Source organism: Tupaia chinensis, unplaced genomic scaffold (genome assembly GCF_000334495.1).
Source record: "Tupaia chinensis unplaced genomic scaffold, TupChi_1.0 Scaffold000154_1, whole genome shotgun sequence".
Classification (NCBI taxonomy): domain Eukaryota; kingdom Metazoa; phylum Chordata; class Mammalia; order Scandentia; family Tupaiidae; genus Tupaia; species Tupaia belangeri.
Genome location: NW_006159625.1, coordinates 3,558,885 through 3,578,365, shown reverse-complemented (window position 1 = coordinate 3,578,365; position 19,481 = coordinate 3,558,885). Strand labels below are relative to the sequence as shown.

At 39.4% G+C, this 19,481-nt stretch overlaps 1 protein-coding gene across 5 annotated transcripts in view; it reads right to left on the bottom strand.

Moving 5' to 3' along the window:
- Nucleotides 1-6,362: 6,362 nt before the first annotated feature.
- AZIN1 (antizyme inhibitor 1) overlaps nucleotides 6,363-19,481 on the bottom strand; it is a 29,785-nt gene continuing 16,666 nt past the window's right edge. For 2 of the 5 annotated variants that reach the window (NM_001301797.1, NM_001291749.1), the window contains 9 exons: nucleotides 17,919-18,092; nucleotides 16,826-16,998; nucleotides 14,356-14,490; nucleotides 13,397-13,478; nucleotides 12,952-13,026; nucleotides 12,191-12,353; nucleotides 8,648-8,763; nucleotides 8,075-8,289; nucleotides 7,107-7,567 (listed from right to left, as the gene is read on the bottom strand). In NM_001301797.1, the coding sequence (NP_001288726.1) occupies nucleotides 7,456-7,567; nucleotides 8,075-8,289; nucleotides 8,648-8,763; nucleotides 12,191-12,353; nucleotides 12,952-13,026; nucleotides 13,397-13,478; nucleotides 14,356-14,490; nucleotides 16,826-16,998; nucleotides 17,919-18,092 (1,245 nt within the window). In that variant the 3' untranslated portion in view covers nucleotides 7,107-7,455. Of the gene's footprint in view, nucleotides 7,568-8,074; nucleotides 8,290-8,647; nucleotides 8,764-12,190; nucleotides 12,354-12,951; nucleotides 13,027-13,396; nucleotides 13,479-14,355; nucleotides 14,491-16,825; nucleotides 16,999-17,918; nucleotides 18,093-19,481 lie in introns of all 5 variants that reach the window. The other 3 variants (XM_006145575.3, XM_027770698.1, NM_001291750.1) reach the window with 3 other exon arrangements.

Sequence of the window (19,481 nt, the reverse complement as noted above, 5' to 3'; positions counted from 1 at the left end):
TTCAAAAACACATTATTAAGGATCATTAGAGGAAAGAGCTCAGGGCGCCTGGGAGATCCCATGAGCAGGAACCCGGAGGTAATTATAATGGCCAACACCTACTGAACTGTAACTACATGCCAGGTACTTTTCTAGGCACTTAAAATGAATAAATACATTGAATTCTTACTACAGCTCTAGTTTTGCCAGAGGGTGCGTGTTCTTGACAGAAACAGCGCACTCCCCAATGGGGTGTGGTCACACCACCTCCCTTCCCCTCAGTTTCTCCATCCTCTCAGAACTTGGAGCACAGAGGCACACATACCTGGTGTTTTTTTCAAGTTGCCAAGGCAGATTCAAATTGTGCAGTGGCCATGTGGGATCTGGCTCCCTTAATCACTAGGCCACAGGACTGGCCACAATCCTTTATTTTAAAAAATTTGCCAGAGGCATGTGCACTCACCAGGAGCAGAGACAGGAGGAGGAGAAAGCACACCCCAACGGCATGTGATCATGTTTCAATTTAAACATTTTTAAAAATTATTTTTAAATTTGACCAGAGAGAGAAAGTGAGAAAGCAAGGCAGCCAGATCCAGGACTCAAATGTGGTCAGCCATGTGGGAGTCCAACACCTTAACCACAGCGCCACCTGCTGGGCCCCATGCTTCAATCTCTTCCATTTCCCCATCCTGTCAGGATGTGGGATACATACACACACGTGCCCAGTGTTCAAAGGTTGCCAGGGTTAAGATTCAAACCTCAGCTGGCCACGTGTGCTTTGCCCCCCTTAATCATTAGTCTATGGGCACCATACACCCCCGAGGGGATGCTCTCTCTCTCCATCTCCTGATTCTAACCAAAGTGTACGTGCTCATTGGCAAAAACGAAGGGAAAAAAAACCCTGATACGTACAGAAGGACCACTGAGAGAAGAGACAGGAGGAGACAAGCAGAGGCCAGCAAGGGCATGTGGGCCGAGAGTTGAGAGAGTGCTCCTGTTCTGAAGTCCCAAACACACTTGCTGGGGTTGTCTTCACTGAAATTCCCATGTTGAAATCCTAATTCCCAGTACCTCAGAGTGTCCTTGTTTGGGAATCGGGTCATTTTGTACGGTGAACAAGAAATCAGTAGGGTGAGACCTAAACCAGTGCCTGGCGTTCTTATGAAAAAGGGCTAGTTTGGGAGGCACTGGACTCCCATAGCCCTCTGCTGTTCCTGACCTGGCAGCTTGTGCGCACTCTCTCGTGCATGTGCCCTGTAGCGAATTATTTAAAAACAAAAAGGGTTTGGATATAGCTTCATACATAGAGAACACCATGAGAACATCAGATCGGCCATCCACAAACCAAGGAGAGGCCTGGAACATACCCTTCCCTGGCAGCCCTTAGAACCACCCTGGCCAGTCTGGCATGGTAGCTGGATCTCACATGGCCAACTGTCAGTTCAAGTTCCAGACCCAGCAGGTTGAGAAACAGGCCTGGTGTGCCTGTGTCCCCAAAAGAGAGAGGTGTTTTTGTGTCTTCTCTCCCCAGGAGGTACAGACCCTCTCTAGCAAAAGAAAAGAGGGTTGGTGAAAAATCCAATAAAATCCAGAGAATGAAAATTCCTAAATATTAGCCAAGTGCCCCCACTTTGCGTGATGACCAAATTTAGGTCCCTACTAGATAAAGTCAGGCACCGTGATTTAGGGGGAAAAGGGGCTTACTGAACTCTGGTGCTAAATTTGATAAGTTTCTACTAGATTACTCTAAACTCTTGTACTTTTTTTTTGGGGGGGGGAGGTTTTTGCTATAGGGTGCGTGCACTCACCATAAAGACAGAGACAGAAAGTGAGACATCACCCCCCAGGGGGGGTGGCCATGCCGCAACCCCTTCTCCATTTTCCTCTTGGGATCTTGGGCACGCACACACACGCGCCCGGTGTAAGTTTAAGCCACCGGGTCTGGGACTCAAACCGTGGTAGGCTACATGGGAGTTCAGCGGCATGGCCATTACGCTAACTGCTGGTCCGAACTCTTGTACTTTTTTTAAGAGAGGTTTTTGCTATAGGGCACATACATCGCCAGAGAGAGACAGACAGAAAGTGAGAAATCACCTCCTGGCAGGGGTGGCCATGCCACAATCCCTTCTCCCCTGTTCACTTGGGATTTGGAGTGTTCATGTGCGCGTATGCATATGCACACGCGCGCACACACACACACACACACACACACAGAGGCACCCAGCGTGAGTTTCAAAGCCACTGGGTTGGAGATTCAAACTGCAGTCAATTATGTAGGAGTCCAGTGATGTAACCATTATGCCATCTGCTGGTACCCCAATCTCATATTCTTACACAACCCTTCCCTCTGCCAACGCCCGACCACATGTCAACTGCAAAGGGTTTAAAGGACCATTAACAATGGAACTGCTTTTGAAGTTAAGTTGTAACACAGAGGTCAAGGAGCTCAGCAGTTAGATGGTTCTTACCCCACTCCACTTTCATACACTGAGACAACACAAACTGGGCGTGTTATGGAGATTAAGCCTTCTACTAATTGCCATGAAGACAAAGCAAATTTAGTCCTGATTTCCTTCCAAAAGGCAAAACACGAATTTCTCAACTTGTTTTACAGAAGTCAGGAAGCCGCCTGAGCCTGGGAGGCTTGTGTCCTGTGCAGTATGCAATCCTCTGGATGAAGAGGATAGCACCCACCCCCTGTACTGAACAAAGAAAAAACAATTCCTGTTCAAGAGTAGGGACTGTGACTTTCCAATCAGAGAGCATCTCTGCTTAGCTGCAACTTACTCAAATACGTGATCATACATTACTGAAGTTTCTTCAAATTTAAGCATAAATTTCTTTCTCCTGCTTGAAATTAGCAACACTGGGGCTACGGAGAAAACTTAACTACACAGTCCTTAATTGAATTTGATTCCAGGACAGAAAGAGAAGGCTCTTTTCATAGAAACACTTTTCTTAAAATTTCTGTTCATGGTAAGAGAGCTTATGCACACACACACACAGGAATGAGATACCCCAGTGAGGTCTGATCACTAACCTCCCTCCTTCTGATTCCACAGTCGGGATTCTGGGCACACACATGCACCTGAGACTTGTGAAATGGACAGGGCTGGCGTTTGAACCAGTTAGCCACATGGCCAGCCCTATATATTTCAGTCTTGTAACCAAGTCACCCTTAAAACTGGGAAGGTAATACTTTAGGTGAAGAGAGAGATCGGATACTAACAAATACCAGGCAAGGCCAGATCTAGGTTTTGTCTGATCCCTAGTTTATCCTCACTGCAAAAGCCTGCAATCTGCAAGTACTTGCAACTATACTTTTTTCTGCCTTATTAAAAGGATGCACAAAATTATTCATAGGATTTATTTGCAGCTTGAATATAGGATTTTTTAAATTTTGATTTCTGACAAGTGTGCCTGTAATTAATTACTGCTTTTAGGTAATCCTGCAAGGTTGTATTCAAATCAAATCAACTAGGGCCCACAAGTGGTATAGCAGTTACACTGGACTCCCACATGGTCAAACATGGTTCGAGTCCCAAAGCCAGCAGTTTGAACATCGAGGCAGGAGAGGTATGTGTGTGCCCAAAATCCCAAAACAAAGAAGGCCATTCCCCCTGGGGGTTGATTTCTTATTTTGTCTCCCTGGCAAGTGCAATTGCCCTACGGAAAACATTTTAAAATAGGGTTTTTTTTTAGAGGCTTTAGCCTTAGTGTGTGTGCCACCACCAGAAATAGAGAGACAGTGAGAGGTCAAGTGAGAAATCACTTTTGTGTGGAGGGGGATGGCCACACAATCCCTTCTCCTGGGATCTTGGACACATGTACACATGCCCAGGTGTGAGTTTCAAAGCCATTGGGTCCGGGACTTGAACTGCAGTTGGCCAGCAACGTGGCTGCTATGCCATCTGCTGGCGCCAATAAATACAATTTCCTAAAAAAGAAAAAAATCAAATCAACAGGCAGCATTATACAACTTTCCCCTAACTTCCACCCCTACCTAGTTTTCTAAGGTCAAAGCAGAAGGCTGAATATATGCTAATGTCTTAAGACAAAATATAACCAGATGTCACTTTGTCATTTGAAATCCATGTGCCAGGCACTGCACGCTTAGGCACTTTCAATATTAGTTTCCTTTAATTCCCAATCATCTGGGGCAAGGTTAGGTCTGTATCCTACAGGAGACACAGAAATCAAGGCCCTTGTCGAGAACAGAATATTGTCTAGTTGATGACACAGATCAGATGTACACTAAACCCTGTGTGCCAGGTACTGTCCTAAGAAATTACAACTCTTGTGTTCATAACCTCATGAAGCTGGTACTTTTGCTACCATCACTTTCTGTCTCGGGAAACTGAAGCAGAGAAAGAGTATAGTTAAGTGACAGAAACAGAACCCGAGTCAAGATACTGCACAGCCTGTACTTTTAACTAGTACACTGTACTACCTAAAAAAGCAAACCTTAAAATTTAATATTCCTCCTGGAAAAATACTGAGAATTTTAATTTATATTGTTACCCAGCTAAAATGGTTCAAAGAACAAAAAGATGTTGATTTTAATTTCAACAGAGTTCAGCAAAATCTTAAGACAGCAACTAAATATACACTAAAAACATGGGCGAAAGAAGGGGCTAAACGGCATGTCTAACCCAGTATCTGCACTAAACGGTGTCACTGTTTACTTAGAGTAAAATCTGGCTTAATTTATTATATAAGTCTATGCCACTTAGCCCAAGTTTAAAGCTGTTAGAAATGCTGGCATCTAGAAAAGGTAAGCCTACAATCTCGTGCTCATATATACAGCTGACCCTTGAACAAACATGAGAGTTGGGGCACTGACCCCACCCACACAGCAAGTATCTATAACTTTTCATTTACCCAAAATTTAACTACTAATAGACTATTGCTGACTGCAAGGTTTATCAATAGACACATTTCATACGTTGTCATTTATCATATGCTGTATTCATATAACAAAGCTTTAAGGAGACTAAAATATATTTACAGTACTGTACTGTATTTTCTATTGTTTATTTATTTCTTTAAAATTCCACCTAATTATACATAAGCAGACCCACAGTACAAACCCATGTTGTTCAAGGTCAACTATATATAGGGCTTTATCTAACCTTCATGGATCTTATTATGTAACTCCCAGCATCTCTTTCCTATGTTCAACTTACTTTGTAATAAAGCATGTTACAACCAGAAAGAATGTTTCCAAGTTACTATATACAAAGCTAGTATGTCCAATTTCACCTGTTTGACGATAGAAGCCATCAAAGTAAAACATGAGGAGGAATTAAATCATTTTATCTGTGTATTCAGAATCACACACAAGTTACCTTTACAGTTCAATTTACTATATAGAAATCATTTGGGTTCTATATATTCAGTTAAATTTTGTGCTGAGATTACAATATTGTTAAAAAAATTTACATTAATTCAGTACTTTTTTTGCAAACCAAGTTGAAATACATAGGTTCAAACTTCAGATTTATGGCAAACAGTCTTCAAATACAATAGATATTTCTTGTTACTGTATCGCTCACATGGGATATTTGCAACTTTGAGCTGTTTCACAAAGAATAGCTCCTCCTGTGCATATGACAAAAGTGATATGCCACAAAGCTCAAGCCTGTATAGTGAAGTCAATGACTCAACACTGTACCATCTTTAGAAAGGTTTGGCTTTTCTAGACCACAACAATGTACATGTGGAGAAGGTAGGGAACAATTCCTCCTCATTACAGTTAATTTTGCATAAAACCCCATATACTACCCTTAGAAAAGCTCAAGGGCAGTTGACTGACAACAGATTGAGGCCCTAAATTTTTATGAACAGAACCCATGAAATTCAAATGGGCATTAATCAAATCAAAAAGTATTAAGCACCTACTGGTTTAAAAGATTGAAATTTATTAGAGATTCATGATCATTTTCTTCAAGCCTTGAAATCAAGGTGTAAAAACCAGATATGAACTGCATCCCAAACTTCTCCTATGTAGCACTGGTAGAATTTTCTGTCTATTGGCACCAAAGTGAAGTCACATTTCCTCTTGGATGACAGAAATTCCACATCTGACCATGGAGTAAGTTAGGGAAAAATGACCCCTGTTGTTTATATTATTACTATTGTGATTCTGAGATCTAGGATTACTAACATACTAGCAGTAACAAAGCAACTTCCTGACAACAAATGTCACGTTAGTGACGTTAACTCTCTTCCCCAACAACCATAAAATTTTAGTACTGAAAGATTTAAAAGTAATTACAACGTTGAACAAATGGGAAATAACATGAAACTAGTGAAATAGTTCAAACCAACAAAAACACCCATAAAGTTTGAAATCACTGCAATTGAGAAACTGAAGAATGTAAGTGTGCTTCACCCCCCTCCAACTCTGAATTAAATATTCCGTGCAAAAGAGCGTCAGGATTCTGGATACAGATGCAGCCCTTCTTTACATTTTAGTGCTCTGCAGTTCTCTGCAATTTTATTTCCCTCCCCCCAAGTTTATCAAAGTATTTAATAGAATCTTCCATTTCAGCCAAAAGATTTGTGATGCAAAGATTTACTAAGGTATTCTATGCAGTCTATCTATACAGAAACACCTACTAATTATTACAATTCGCTTATGCAGGATTAACATTTTTGGTGTTAAAATTGTTAAACATCATGCTTGCTGCACATCAACTCTCCATGATGAATCTGATTTCACAATGATTTACCAAACACTTTACTTAAATTACTTGTTAAATAAATGAAAAAAAAAATTGAGCCAAACTAAACTTATATGGGCAATAAAGAAAAATAACCTTCAAAACAGTCCATATACACATCTATTTCAAAACTACCTTTGCTAGCTAGCCCCTTTCCCAAAAGTTTTAGCCTGAAAAAAAAAATAACAGTAAAATCTACACAAAATTTTATTGCAATCATACAAGGGTTACATTAGGTCAAATACAACAAATACTATGATGCAATTTTACATTTATTAAACTACAGTTCAAAGCACAAATTTACACATTCTAAATACACTAAACGTATCTAATGAAGTCACACTGGTCCTTCACTGATATTTGATATATCTGGGTGAAAGACATTACAAGACTTTTAACACAAATCCTTAGTATAAAAACTGTGTACTTGTATGTAAGCGGTTTAATGGGGAACCCAATTAATGGGCTTCCATCTCCACTAAGTCATCCATTTTGTTGCATATTTTATTTTAAATGCTTAAGGGGTAGGACAAACTGATAAATTTAAATTTGGATACATTATCTAAATTTCCCAATGCCCCCAATGAATTATAGATGAAAGCTGATTTCGTCTGGTCCCAAACAGCTATTACTAATAGTTTTTGTTTCCGAGAGAATTAACAGGATGAAACTGATTTTTTTTTCCACACTGGAATGTAGACCAGACAAGCTTAACCTGCAACTTCAGATCTAAAGAAGCATTAATGCCTGTTTAAGCTTCAGTGGAAAAGCTGTCTTCTTGACTCAGCTGAAAGCAAGAAGGCACAAAGAAGAAGTTCTTCATCATTGTGTCTGAAGTAATTCCAGAATCTTGCATCTCATACCTACACATAAAAAGAATAAGCAAAATTCTGAATTTAAGCCCAAAAGACCACACAATCACAAGAGAAATAGTGAAGTAGGACTATAACCAGCCTTTCAATAATCCTTAAGAGATTATAATTTTTTGGGAACCAGCAGTTAGCGTAATGGCTATGTCGCTGGACTCCCATGTAGTTGACCGCGGTTCGCGTCTCGGACCCGGTGGCTTAAATCTCACGCCGGACGCGTGTGCGTGTGTGCCCAAGATCCCTGAGAGGAGAATGGAGAAGGGATTGCGGCGTGACCATCCCCCCTGGGGGGTGATTTCTCGCTTTCTGTCTCTATGTCTCTGTCTGTCTGGGGAGCGCACGCGCCCTATAGCGAAAACCTCTCCAAAAAAAAAAAAAAGAGATTATAATTTTTGTACTAACTTGGAAGTTTTTTTATTTGTTACACATTTGTAGCTGTTATTAGCAAATCTAAAATATCACCCCAATGATCCCTTCTGCTTTAAAATAAATTCACCTTACCAGTCACTGAATGACATCATGTAATAAATAGCTGGCTTCTGAAAATCATTAAAAGCAGATGGCTCATGGAAAGAATCTGCTCCCATGTTATCAAAGATAAGCCAGTCTCCCACATTCAGCTCAGGAAGAAGACAGCTTTCCACAATTTGATCAAGCTCATCACAGGATGGACCCCAAAGGCTGCTTGTAAACAGAGGCTCATCGTCCTTGTATTTCTGTAGGAAAGAAAAAACAAAATTTTTCTAGTTAAATGTTTACTCACACTCATGAAAGTACTGCATTAGTAGGTATACAAGAAGCATTCTTCACTTTCTCAGATCCCCTATGCCCATGGATAAAAGATCCGCAGTCAGGGTAGGGGTGCTCCTTCTTAAGTGTCAATGGTACCATTTAACTCCTTTTCAAGAAAATGGGTTAAAGACGACTCAGACAGAAGAATGTAAATCCTCCAAAAAGTGGCATTCTACTATTCTAGATCATTTCTCAAAAATTTGGGAGGCATCTTAAAATTAACAGCTTATAACAGTTTATAAACTGCCAAATAGGGTTTAATACTATTTGTAATAAACTTGCCTTGTGAACCTCTGGAATGGTATTTAAGTCCTCAGACAGTTTACTTGCAAAAGAACCATAAACACCATCATTCATATAGTACATGAAAGCTGGTTCATCACTTCCGGTTTTTTCTACTGAAATAAAATGGAAATGAGGGAGATTAAGTTACAGTAAAATACCTAATACTTAGTGTTAAGAGGCATATCAAACAGACTGAATTAATATCAAAAAACTTAATTAAGGTAATTATCACATCTCTCAAAATAATTTGAGAGACTAACAATGATATTTACTGACAAACCTCTTAAACAATTGTTAGCCTAAAAATTGAATATACACTTCAAAAAGGAAGATAACCAAAGAGCACATGAAAAAAGTGCTCTATATCATTAGTCATATATCCTAAGTGCACTCTGCTCTTTTTGGCCAGAGGCTATGTGTACTAGTGAGAGAGACAAACAGACACACACACAGAGACAGTGGGGAAATGGGGGAGACACTCCCCAAAGAGATATGATCAGTCCACAATACCCTTTCCATTTCTCCATCCTGTTAGGTTATTTTGGGCACGCACACACATGTGCTTGGTATATTTTCAAGCCAGCAGCAATGGGAGTCTTACCATGTGGTTGGCCCTGTGGGATCCGGCTCCCTCAACCACCAAGCCACAGGACTGGCCCAGTAAACGCAAATGCACCACCATATAACATACACCAACTGACCACTCCCTCCCTCCCTCCCTCCCTCCCTCATTCATTCACTCATTCAGCACTCGCCAGAAAGAGACAGAAAGCGAGAAATCAACTCCCAGGGAAGACGGCCACACCGCAATCCCTTCTCCTCCATTCGACTCTCGGGGAACTTGGGGTACACACACACACATGTGCCCGGCGTGAGTTTAAGCCAGGCTGAACTCGGGACTTGAACCATGGTCCGGGACTCTAACCACGGTCAACTACATGGGAGTCCAGTGACATAGCCATCACACTAACTGCTGGTTCCTAAACTTTTATTTTTTAAGCTTTTTGGCAAAGGGTGCAGGTGCTCAATAAAGAGGGGGGAAATGATAAATCAGCCGTCGTCCCCCCCACCCCCCCATGGAAAATGGCCATGCTACAATCTCCTCCTCCATCCTCCTCCTGGGATTTTGGGCACACGTTCATGTGTCTGGCATGAGTTTCAAGTCACCAGATCAGGGACTCTTACCACAGTCATACATGTGGGAGGTCCAGCACCTTAACCACTATGCCACCTGACAGTCCCACAAAAACTCTTAAGGCTGACAGATGCAGAGCAACTCAACCTCCCATGAATACAGTGCCAGTGGGAGGGGGTAAAATGCTAACTACCACTTTCAAAATCTTCGAAAACACTCATTCTTTGTGTCCCAGCAATTCTACTCTTAGCACAACCAATAATCATTTCTTGGTTTTTAAAATGCCATCCTCCACAAGAACCAGGGCCCCTTGAAAAACTAGTTACAAGACAGAGCAGGAAAATGATAAAAATAAGTCAAGTCTAGAACACCTTAATGTATGAGAAAGTAAAGATGTGACTTGGGGGATGTCAAAAGAATCCAAATTTGGTACAGTAAGATACTCAATAATATAGGAGATGCTATAAATAACGAAACAGGAGGGAAGGAAATGCTTTTTTTTTTTTTGAGAGGTTTATGCCATAGGGTGCGTGCGCTCGCCAGACAGACAGAGACAGAGAGACAGAAAGTGAAAAATCACCCCCCGGGGGGATGGCCACGCCGCAATCCCTTCTCCTCCATTCTCCTCTCGGGATCTTGGGCACGCACGCACACGTGCCCGGCGTGAGTTTTAAGCCACCGGGTCCGGGACGTGAACCGTGGTCGACTACATGGGAGTCCAGCAATACAGCCATTACGCTAACTGCTGGTCCCTGGTGCTGCTATTCTTGAAGTAAAGTACAACATAGACTAAATAATGGAGTCAGAAATTAGTCAACAATTGCTAAAAGTAATGTGGTGAAAATCTGATGAATAACAACACATCATTTGCAATCTCAAGTTACCTAGCCACTTTACAACAGGGAAACTTGACTGACAACACCTTAACCAAGTGATCAAAAGAGAATCAAAACCCAAAACGCCTACTATCATTGATGTTAGAACAGACCAATCATGTGCCCCCAATATGATGCACTAAGACTAGACTATCACTGTGGTGGACCTCATGCCAAAAATGCAGCTTGAATTTAATCATGAGGAAGAGTCAGATAAACCCAGATGGAGGGAAACCTAATAAATTTCTTTCAAAACTGTCATAATGAAGAAAGGAAGAGCTGGGGCCAGCAGCTGGCATGGTGGTTAGGGTGCCAGGCTCCCACATAGCCAACTGTGGTTCAAGTCCCAGACCTGGCGGCTTTCTCTCTCTCTCTCTCTGGTGAGTGCATGTGCTCTATAGCAGATGACTTTTTTTAAAGAAAGAAAGAGCTATAAGTCAAGGAACTTTATCCAAACTAAAGGAGAAACAAAAAATGTATTATGTGCCCTGAATTGAATTGCAACAAGGAAAAATGAAAAGCTGCAAAAGGACAATACTGGGTAATTTGGCAGTTTTCATGACTGTGGATTAGTCCCCAGTGAAAAATAAAGACTTGTTAAGACAAGGCAGTATTCCTCGACAGTGATAATGGTTGATAAGACAAACTGCCTAGTCCCTTTTGGTTGGTTTGAATAGAGACAGACTAAAGGGGTTTTGTTAGTCATTGTTCTAGTAAAAAGCATAGAGTAGATTTCCCTGTGACTTACCTCAGGTAGAAGGAACATAAAAACCAAGAGCACAATAAAAAATAGTGGTTCTGGGGACCAGCAGTTATCGTAATGGCTATGTCACTGGACTTCCATGTAGTTGACCGCGGTTCGCGTTCGAGACTCAATGGCTCAAAACTCATGCCAAGCGCGTGTGCATGCATGCCCAAGATCCCAAGAAGACAATGGAAAAGAAGAGACTGCGGCATGGCCATTCCCCCTGGGGAATGATTTCTCGCTTTCTGACTCTGTCTGTCTGGCGAGCACACGCGCCCTATAGCAAAAACCTCTCCCACTAAAAAAATAAACAAATAAAAACAAACAAACAAAAATAAAAATCAGTGGTTCTGAACAAGGGCCAACGATTGATGATCTGGTGAAAGTTTACTAAAACATGCATATCTGAACAGTATTACCGAGAGAGCTGGATTCATGAAGTCATGGAATGAGACCATGGCTAGGGTATTTTTTTTGTAAGTTACTTATTCATTTAATTTTACTTATTATTATTTTGTATTTTTCCATAGGGAACATGTGCTCACTAGAGAGACAGAGAAAATGAGAAAGGAAGCCACTTGGTTCAGGACTAGAACTGTGGTTGGCCATGCAGGAGTACAACACCCTAACTACCACACCACCTGCTGGCCTCAGCTATGGCATTTTTAACTCCCTAATCGCCAAGAGGTAGCAAGACAACCCACAACTTTAGAAACATCCATTCATCTCTAGTCTAACTGGAATTACCTACTAACAAAAACAAAACTATGAACTTTGTAACTTACCTCCAGAGGAAAATTTATCATTTTCAACAACTTTCTTAGCAATGATATTAACTGCAAGTGTAAATGCAGAAGACACATAGTAACTTCCAGGTTCTGAAATTATCTTAATGCCAGATCCTTCAGGAAAATAGATATCCAATAGAGGACTGATCACATGATTAACCTATAAATTTAAAATTCCAGATTATAGTTTCAATACTAGATTAGATGATTTGTACTAAGTTTCCTAGAAAAATCAAGTAGTTTCAATGATAGGCCATGAAGTTTAGCTAGTTAGGTGTTACTTTTAAGCAATTAACCACACGGGTTTCAAGCCAAAATTTACCTTCTAACAGTCAGAATGACATTAATTTACAAGGACACATATAACTCCAATAGCAAATATACCTACTGGTGTCTTTTCAGTAATTTTTAAATACTGGATCACTAGCAACACAATAACAAAATTTCACATCAGTTTGAGGACAGAGCAGAAAGATGAAGAGTGACGTGCAGCTCAATACAAAATTATTGAGTTTATCTGTCCTATCTCATATGGAATCACAGCTGAAACAGAACATCTTGTGATAATGTTCCTAGGTTCAAAGAATTTCAAACTTTTCAAAGTTAGCTAGCCCTTCTTATTGGCTGTTCACCTTCTAAGAGAAATTTTAATGACAATATAGACTTTCTGTCATATAAAAATACGCGTCTATTCATTCATCGCTAAAGTAAAACAGAGTGATAATTCTGATTATGTCCATTCACTGAAAGTAGTTTACCTCTTCCAACTGAAATTCAGTTCCTGTGAAGCCTCCACCAATGTCTAACATGTTCATCGTAAAGCCAAATTCTCCCTAGAGACAGAAAAAAAAAACCTTTTCATGCTTTTCTCACGTTGTAATGGACATGAGAATACTTCAAAAACCCTCTTCCTAGAGAGGTAAGTATCTATTCTAACCTTTAAGGACACCAAGTTCTTTAGTTCTTCCCCCACCCCATTATTCAAAAAAGATTTTCAATGTAATTTGTTTTGTCTCCCTGGTCTTAACATTTCACCTCTTTATCAACTTACATATGTTACTATAAAGTCCCAAATGCTTCAAATAATAATGTGAAAAGAGGCTTATGTCACATTATGTGTTATGAGAATTCATATAGGTAAAATAATACTGAATCTTAAATAACATTATGGCTTAAAATAACACAATTTAAGAAGAAACTTACAGCCATGTCAAACACACATCGAGCATCAGATAGAGCATGTACATATACTTGAGATTCTTTGCAAGCACTTGAAACATGAAATCTGAAAGACATAGAGTATTATAATGCAGCAGCAAGTTTTAGAGTACACTTCCTATAATCTCTTTCAATCATACTCCATATTAATTTCGCCAAATATTCAAAGTATTACAAATACTTAGCCTCTAATTTATCCAAATTAAAATGCTAGCTTTTTAGAAAAGGTAATGTTTGGTTGCTACTGTAATTCTATAGGGAACAACTTATTTAAAATGAGCCAGTCAGCAGTAAGTTCTATGGTTACAAAATGGACCATGTACGTATGGTAAAGCACCAAGCATCACTAGTCGACATAGAACACAAAATCTTTAATCTGAATATTCAATAGTACCTAAATAACTGTGCCTATTGTGAAATACAAACATTAAGTAAGTCACATAATACTCATACTTATTAGCGTGACTCAGTGATACTCAGTTTCAGAACAGAATATTTAAACTAAACTGAAATTTGGTTCTGTATCAATTTTCCTATTAACTTAAAAAACTAAAATTTAGTTAAAATATGAACAAACTCTCAAATATGTCGGTACTGTCACTTACGGTAGAACTAAAATCTTATCTACACTGATATGGAATGTTATCTAACTGTGTAGGCTACAGCAAGATCAACTTTTCATCTGTAAGACTACCACCTATGTTTGTACACAAGGCAGTACATAATGATCCTGTATGTAGTGTGTCTCCTTATACACCTAAATCATTAAACCTCTCTGGGTCTCTGTTTCCTCACATACAAATAGACAAAGGCTAACTTATTAAAGTGCCCAAGAAGATAAAAAAAAAAAAAAAAAAAAAAAAAAAAAAAAAGACACATACATTCTAAGCCAATAACCAGAAAGACAATCACCATATAAAGTGAAGTATAAAACAAATACTCACTTAACTCCAATTATTTGGACATCAAGTTCCTTAGCACACTCCAAAAGATGCCTACAGTTCTTCAGGGTAGTGCCAAACTTCATGTTACCCTCCTCACCGCCAATGTTATCTTCTGTTGCAATATGTAGTAAGACCCTAAGAGAAGGGGAAGATGATTGGGGCAGAGTTGGTTTACATCATCATCAGCACATGTGAAGCCTGAAGATTGTAGGAAGTGTGTTGATTATGTTGCCAGTGCTCCCAAATCCATCGACGGATGCATCAAGTGACCTAATGAAAAACAATCCTGTATAGAGAAAAAACTAGCAATTAGGGCCTAAAGCATGAAGCTTAAAAGGCTGGATTTTGGAAAATGCAGCAAGTTAAGACTGTTGTAGCCGCAAGAGTTGGTTAGGCTCTGTAATGAAAGACGACATTACTTTCAAATGAAGTCCACCAGTCCATAAATCCACCTAGAAAGACTAAATTGAATAGCAATGCCATTACTGTCTTTCAGTAATATTATTAGGATCTTTTTTGTTTGTTTTAGATTTTTGCCATAGGGTGGGTGTGCTTCCAGAGAGAGAGAAAGAGAGGGGGAAAGGGAGAAATCAACCCTCCAGGGGGAATGGCCACATCACAATCCCTTCTCCCAGGATTTTGTGCACATACACAGCAGGTTTTTCAAGCTGCGGGATCTGGAATTCAAACCACATAGTTGGCCATGTAGAATCCAGTGCCTTAACCACCATACTACCTGCTGGCCCCCAAATATCAGGGTTTTAAATAACTTCAAATTCCCTCGATTGTTTTAGCTAGCTAACCCTTTATCACTTACTCTGAATATTCCCCAGCAGTTTCTAAACTGGAATAATCTGGGAAACTAACTTGCTTTTATGTGACAAAACAGCCTTCTAGTCTGACTCAAATCTACTTGGTATTTCCTTCCAAATCAAAATAAAATGTTAGAGACTTTTTTTTCTTTGAGAGGTTTTTTGTTTTGTTTTGTTTGCTATAGGGTGTGTGCGCTCGCCAGAAAGACAGACACAGACAGAAAGTGAGAAATCACAATCCCTTGTCCTCCATTCTCCTCTTAGGATCTTGGGCACACACAGGCCTGGGACTCAAACCATGGTTGACTACATGGGAGTTCAACAACAGCCATTATGTCAATTGCTGGCCCTGAAATGTTGGAAATGATTAAATATTTCTCATAAGGAGTTAAATAAATTCAAACCATTAAAAGCTTCAAAATACACAAATGCTGTTTATAAAACTAATTTGCCAAGAAATCCTGACGAATCACTAGTGAGTAGAGGGAAAGGATGATGAAAGAAAAATTATTCTACCAAGGGGCAGAAATCAGTTCTGTTAAGAATGTACCATTTATAATCTAATACTGTAAATATGCCAAATCCAAACTTGTCTTCAGAAGATTATAGAACAAATTTTTTTTTAGAAAAATAAGTGGTTCCCTATAATTTTCTCAAAAAATAAAGCCTTTATCCAAACAAAGATTTTCAGAATAATCAAAGTTATTAGAATACCTTAGGAACACCATTTAAGTAAATAAGAGAATTATATAAAAGAAGTATTTAGATAAAAGATACATTTTCAGGAATATATAGCTCCTTGAAAATCAACAAGTTCATATGACAACATGAATTGTCTTACAACTTTTTACTTGGAAAAAGCTTTCTAATTAAAAAAAATTATCTCTAGGTACATTCAGATATAAGTAAAAACTAAACTTCACATTCAAAGAAAAATGTGAGTCTTAGGAAAGAAACTTATTGTATTTATGAATTAGGCTCCTAATATTGTCATTAACAATGACCATTCAAGAGGTATAGCCAAAGGTAGGTTGCACCCTTATTTAAAAAGGAAAAAAGCTGACCACAATACATCCTGCTTCCAACATGTCAACTAGGAGTTAATAATGATGAAAATACAGCAGGACCAACAGGTGGCATAATGGCTATGTTGCTAGACTCCCATGCAGTTGATAGCAGTTTGAGCCCCAGAACTGGTGGCTTAAACTCATGCTGGGCGTGCATGCCCAAGAACCTAAGAGGAAAATAATGGAGAAGGAATTGCAGCGTGGCCATCCCCCCAGGGGGTGATTTCGCTCTCTTTCTGGAGAGCACACGTGCCCTACAGGAAAAAAAAAAAAGAAAACACAAAAAGTAAAGAAAAGAAAAAAATTGCTATGGCCCTAATTTGATTATCACACCAAATTTTCTTTCTTGAATTAAATATAGGATCATATCCCAAACTGCCCTTTTTTCATCCCCAATTCCAAACAAAGGATCAGAAGAAGGCAGTGAAAAGAATGCTCCTAGTTATTTTACATATAGGAACAAACAAGGTAAGTTACATTAAAGTATACATCACTGCTCAACAGTACATGTGCCTTCTTTCCAGGTTAAAAGCAAACCGATCCTTAAGTAATACAATATTATTATCATCAAGGATTTAGTTTTATACTTACTTGGCATTCTGATGATTACGTGCAATTTTTTTCAACTCAATTTCATTGTCACATGTCATGATATTCACTCCAACTTTTGCTGCATACTTTATTTGAGACACTTGCTTGCAAGGACTTATGTAAATAATGTTTTCTGGAGTGACACCCAATTCTTGCACTAAGGCCATTTCATTCTGTGAAAGTAGATTTTCAATAGTCATCTAAAAAGCAAAATTTCTTTCTTTTCATTCAATTAAAATTACTTAGGCTTTTTTCACTTTAGGAGGTTAAAATTAAGTAATGTCACAGTTCATATTATGATAATGCTTCCTACACTACTTGTTTTTTTGTTTTGTTTTGTTTTGTTTTTTAAAAGGAACCACCCAGGAAATCTAGTAATTTAGCAGTTTCTTGTTCTCAGATGTAGCTTAGGGGGCAGCAGACGGTGTCGAGATTAAGATGCTGGACCCCACGTGGCTGACTGCACAGTTTAAGACTGAGACCAAATGGTTAAAAAAATGAATTAGTGGGGCCGGAGGGTGGTGTGGTGGTTTAAGAGCGCTGGACTCCCACACGGCCAACAGCGATTTGGGTCCTAGATCTGACAGCTTGCTTTCTCATTCACCCCTCCTTCTCTCACTCTGTCCCTGTCTGATCAAAATTAAAATAAATAAATTTAAACAAAATAATTATTTAAAATAAAAATGAATTGGGTGAATATGTGTATGAGCCCAAAATCCCAAGAGGAGAAGGGATTCTGGGATGGTCATCCCACCCCAGGGAAATACTCTCTCACTTTTCTTTCTGATGAGTACATGAGCCTTACAGCAAGAGCGGAAAAAAAAAAAGAAGTAGAATGGTCTAAGAGCTAACTCTAGCTAAGAATGAGGAACAAATGAAAATTTTTTAAATTAAAGAGAAAGCTTTTTTGGGACCAGCAGTTGGCGTAATTGAAATGTTCATAAATTTCCAAAGAGACTGGAAATTTAAATAAAAAAAAACTCCAACCAAGTCAAACTTCCTTGCATTTGCTCTCCTACTCCTGTGCATAACTATAAATTAAAAACTAATTTAAAATGTTGTAGTTTAGTGGAAAAAACTGAGAAATACTTACTTTATTGGAACAAGCAAAGCCAGTTCCAAGAGCTGCCAAAATCTCAAGTACAGCTGGAGCAGAGTTGCACTTCACTGTGTAGAATGGCTTTATCTGAGCCACCACATTCTGCCACTGACTGTGTTTCTTCACAATCTTTCCAAGATCTCCCACAAAAAATGCATTTTTCCCTGTCTTTTACAGTTATGAAAAAAAGACAAATCAAACAATCACTAAAAACAGTATCACAAACAAATCAAGACGTAACTTGTTAATAGTAAATAAACCACATCTAGTAATCCTTTGTTCACTCTAAACTTTGTTCTCTCTAAACTTTCTATGCTGTGCCACACTGACATATAAAAATTATTTGATATTGAAAAATATAATAATATCAATATTATTTTCTGTTTCAGAATCAACTACCTCAATTATACTTTATGGCAACTGAAGGAATATGCATTTCCCTTTCATGTTTCTCCACTGCTTATGAACTAACCTGGTCTGTCAGTTCAGAACATAATTTCCTAACACGTGAGTTGAGTCTGGTGCTAAACAAAACAACCTACGTATCTCCATTAAAACTGCAACTTAAGGACTAAGCTATAGCCTGGTAGTTAGGGGAGCTGGATCTCACATGGCTGCCAAGTGAGGTTCAAGTTCTGGACCCAAAGGCTAGAGACACACAATGGGTGTATGTGCACCCAAAATCCAGAGGGGAAGAAGAAAGAGAAGAACTTGTGGTGGAAGAATTCTCCATAGGTGGGGGGTGGGGGAGGCGCTTTTCCCTCTCTCTGGAGAGAGTATGCACTCTCTGGCAGAGTTAAAACTGCGCACCTTGGGGTCAGCCCATGGCGTAGTGGTTAAGGGAGTGGGACTCCCACATGGCTGACTGCAGTTTTGAGTCCTAAACCTGGCTTGCTTTCTCATTCTCGCTCTCCCTGTCTCTTTCACTCTCTTCCTCTTTGATCAAATTAAAATGAATTAAAAAATTAAATTAAATTTAAAAAAAAAAAACCTGCACACCTTAAAATGGTAAAATAAGAGAACTACTTCACAGGAAACCATCTTTAAGGAGACAAAAGTTGTTGATCTGTGTCCATAGAAATGGCAAAAATTAGACCAAAAGAATAAGTGCACCAAATGTCATATAATCCTGAATAAGAATACTCTTCTCTCATAAGTAAAAAAAACTTGGGAATCAAAAAGCTCTGTAGGGGACCAGCAGTTAGCGTAATGGCTATGTCGCTGGACTCTCACATAGTCAACCGTGGTTCGCGTCCCGGACCCGGTGGCTTAAACTCATGCCGCACGCAAGTGCGTGCGTGGCCAAGATCCCGAGAGGAGAATGGAGGAGAAGGGACTGCGGTGTGGCCATCCCCCCTGGGGGGGGGGTGATTTCTCACTTTCTGTCTATCTCTGTCTGTCTGTCTGGCAAGCACACGTGCCCTATAGCAAAAACCTCTCAAAAAAGGAGAAAAAAAAAGCTCTGTAAGTGAAGCTGTGGCTATTCCAGGACTAGAGAGAAAACAGTAGGTGTCCACCAGAGCAGATTATCCAATGTTAGGTAACAGACAAGACACA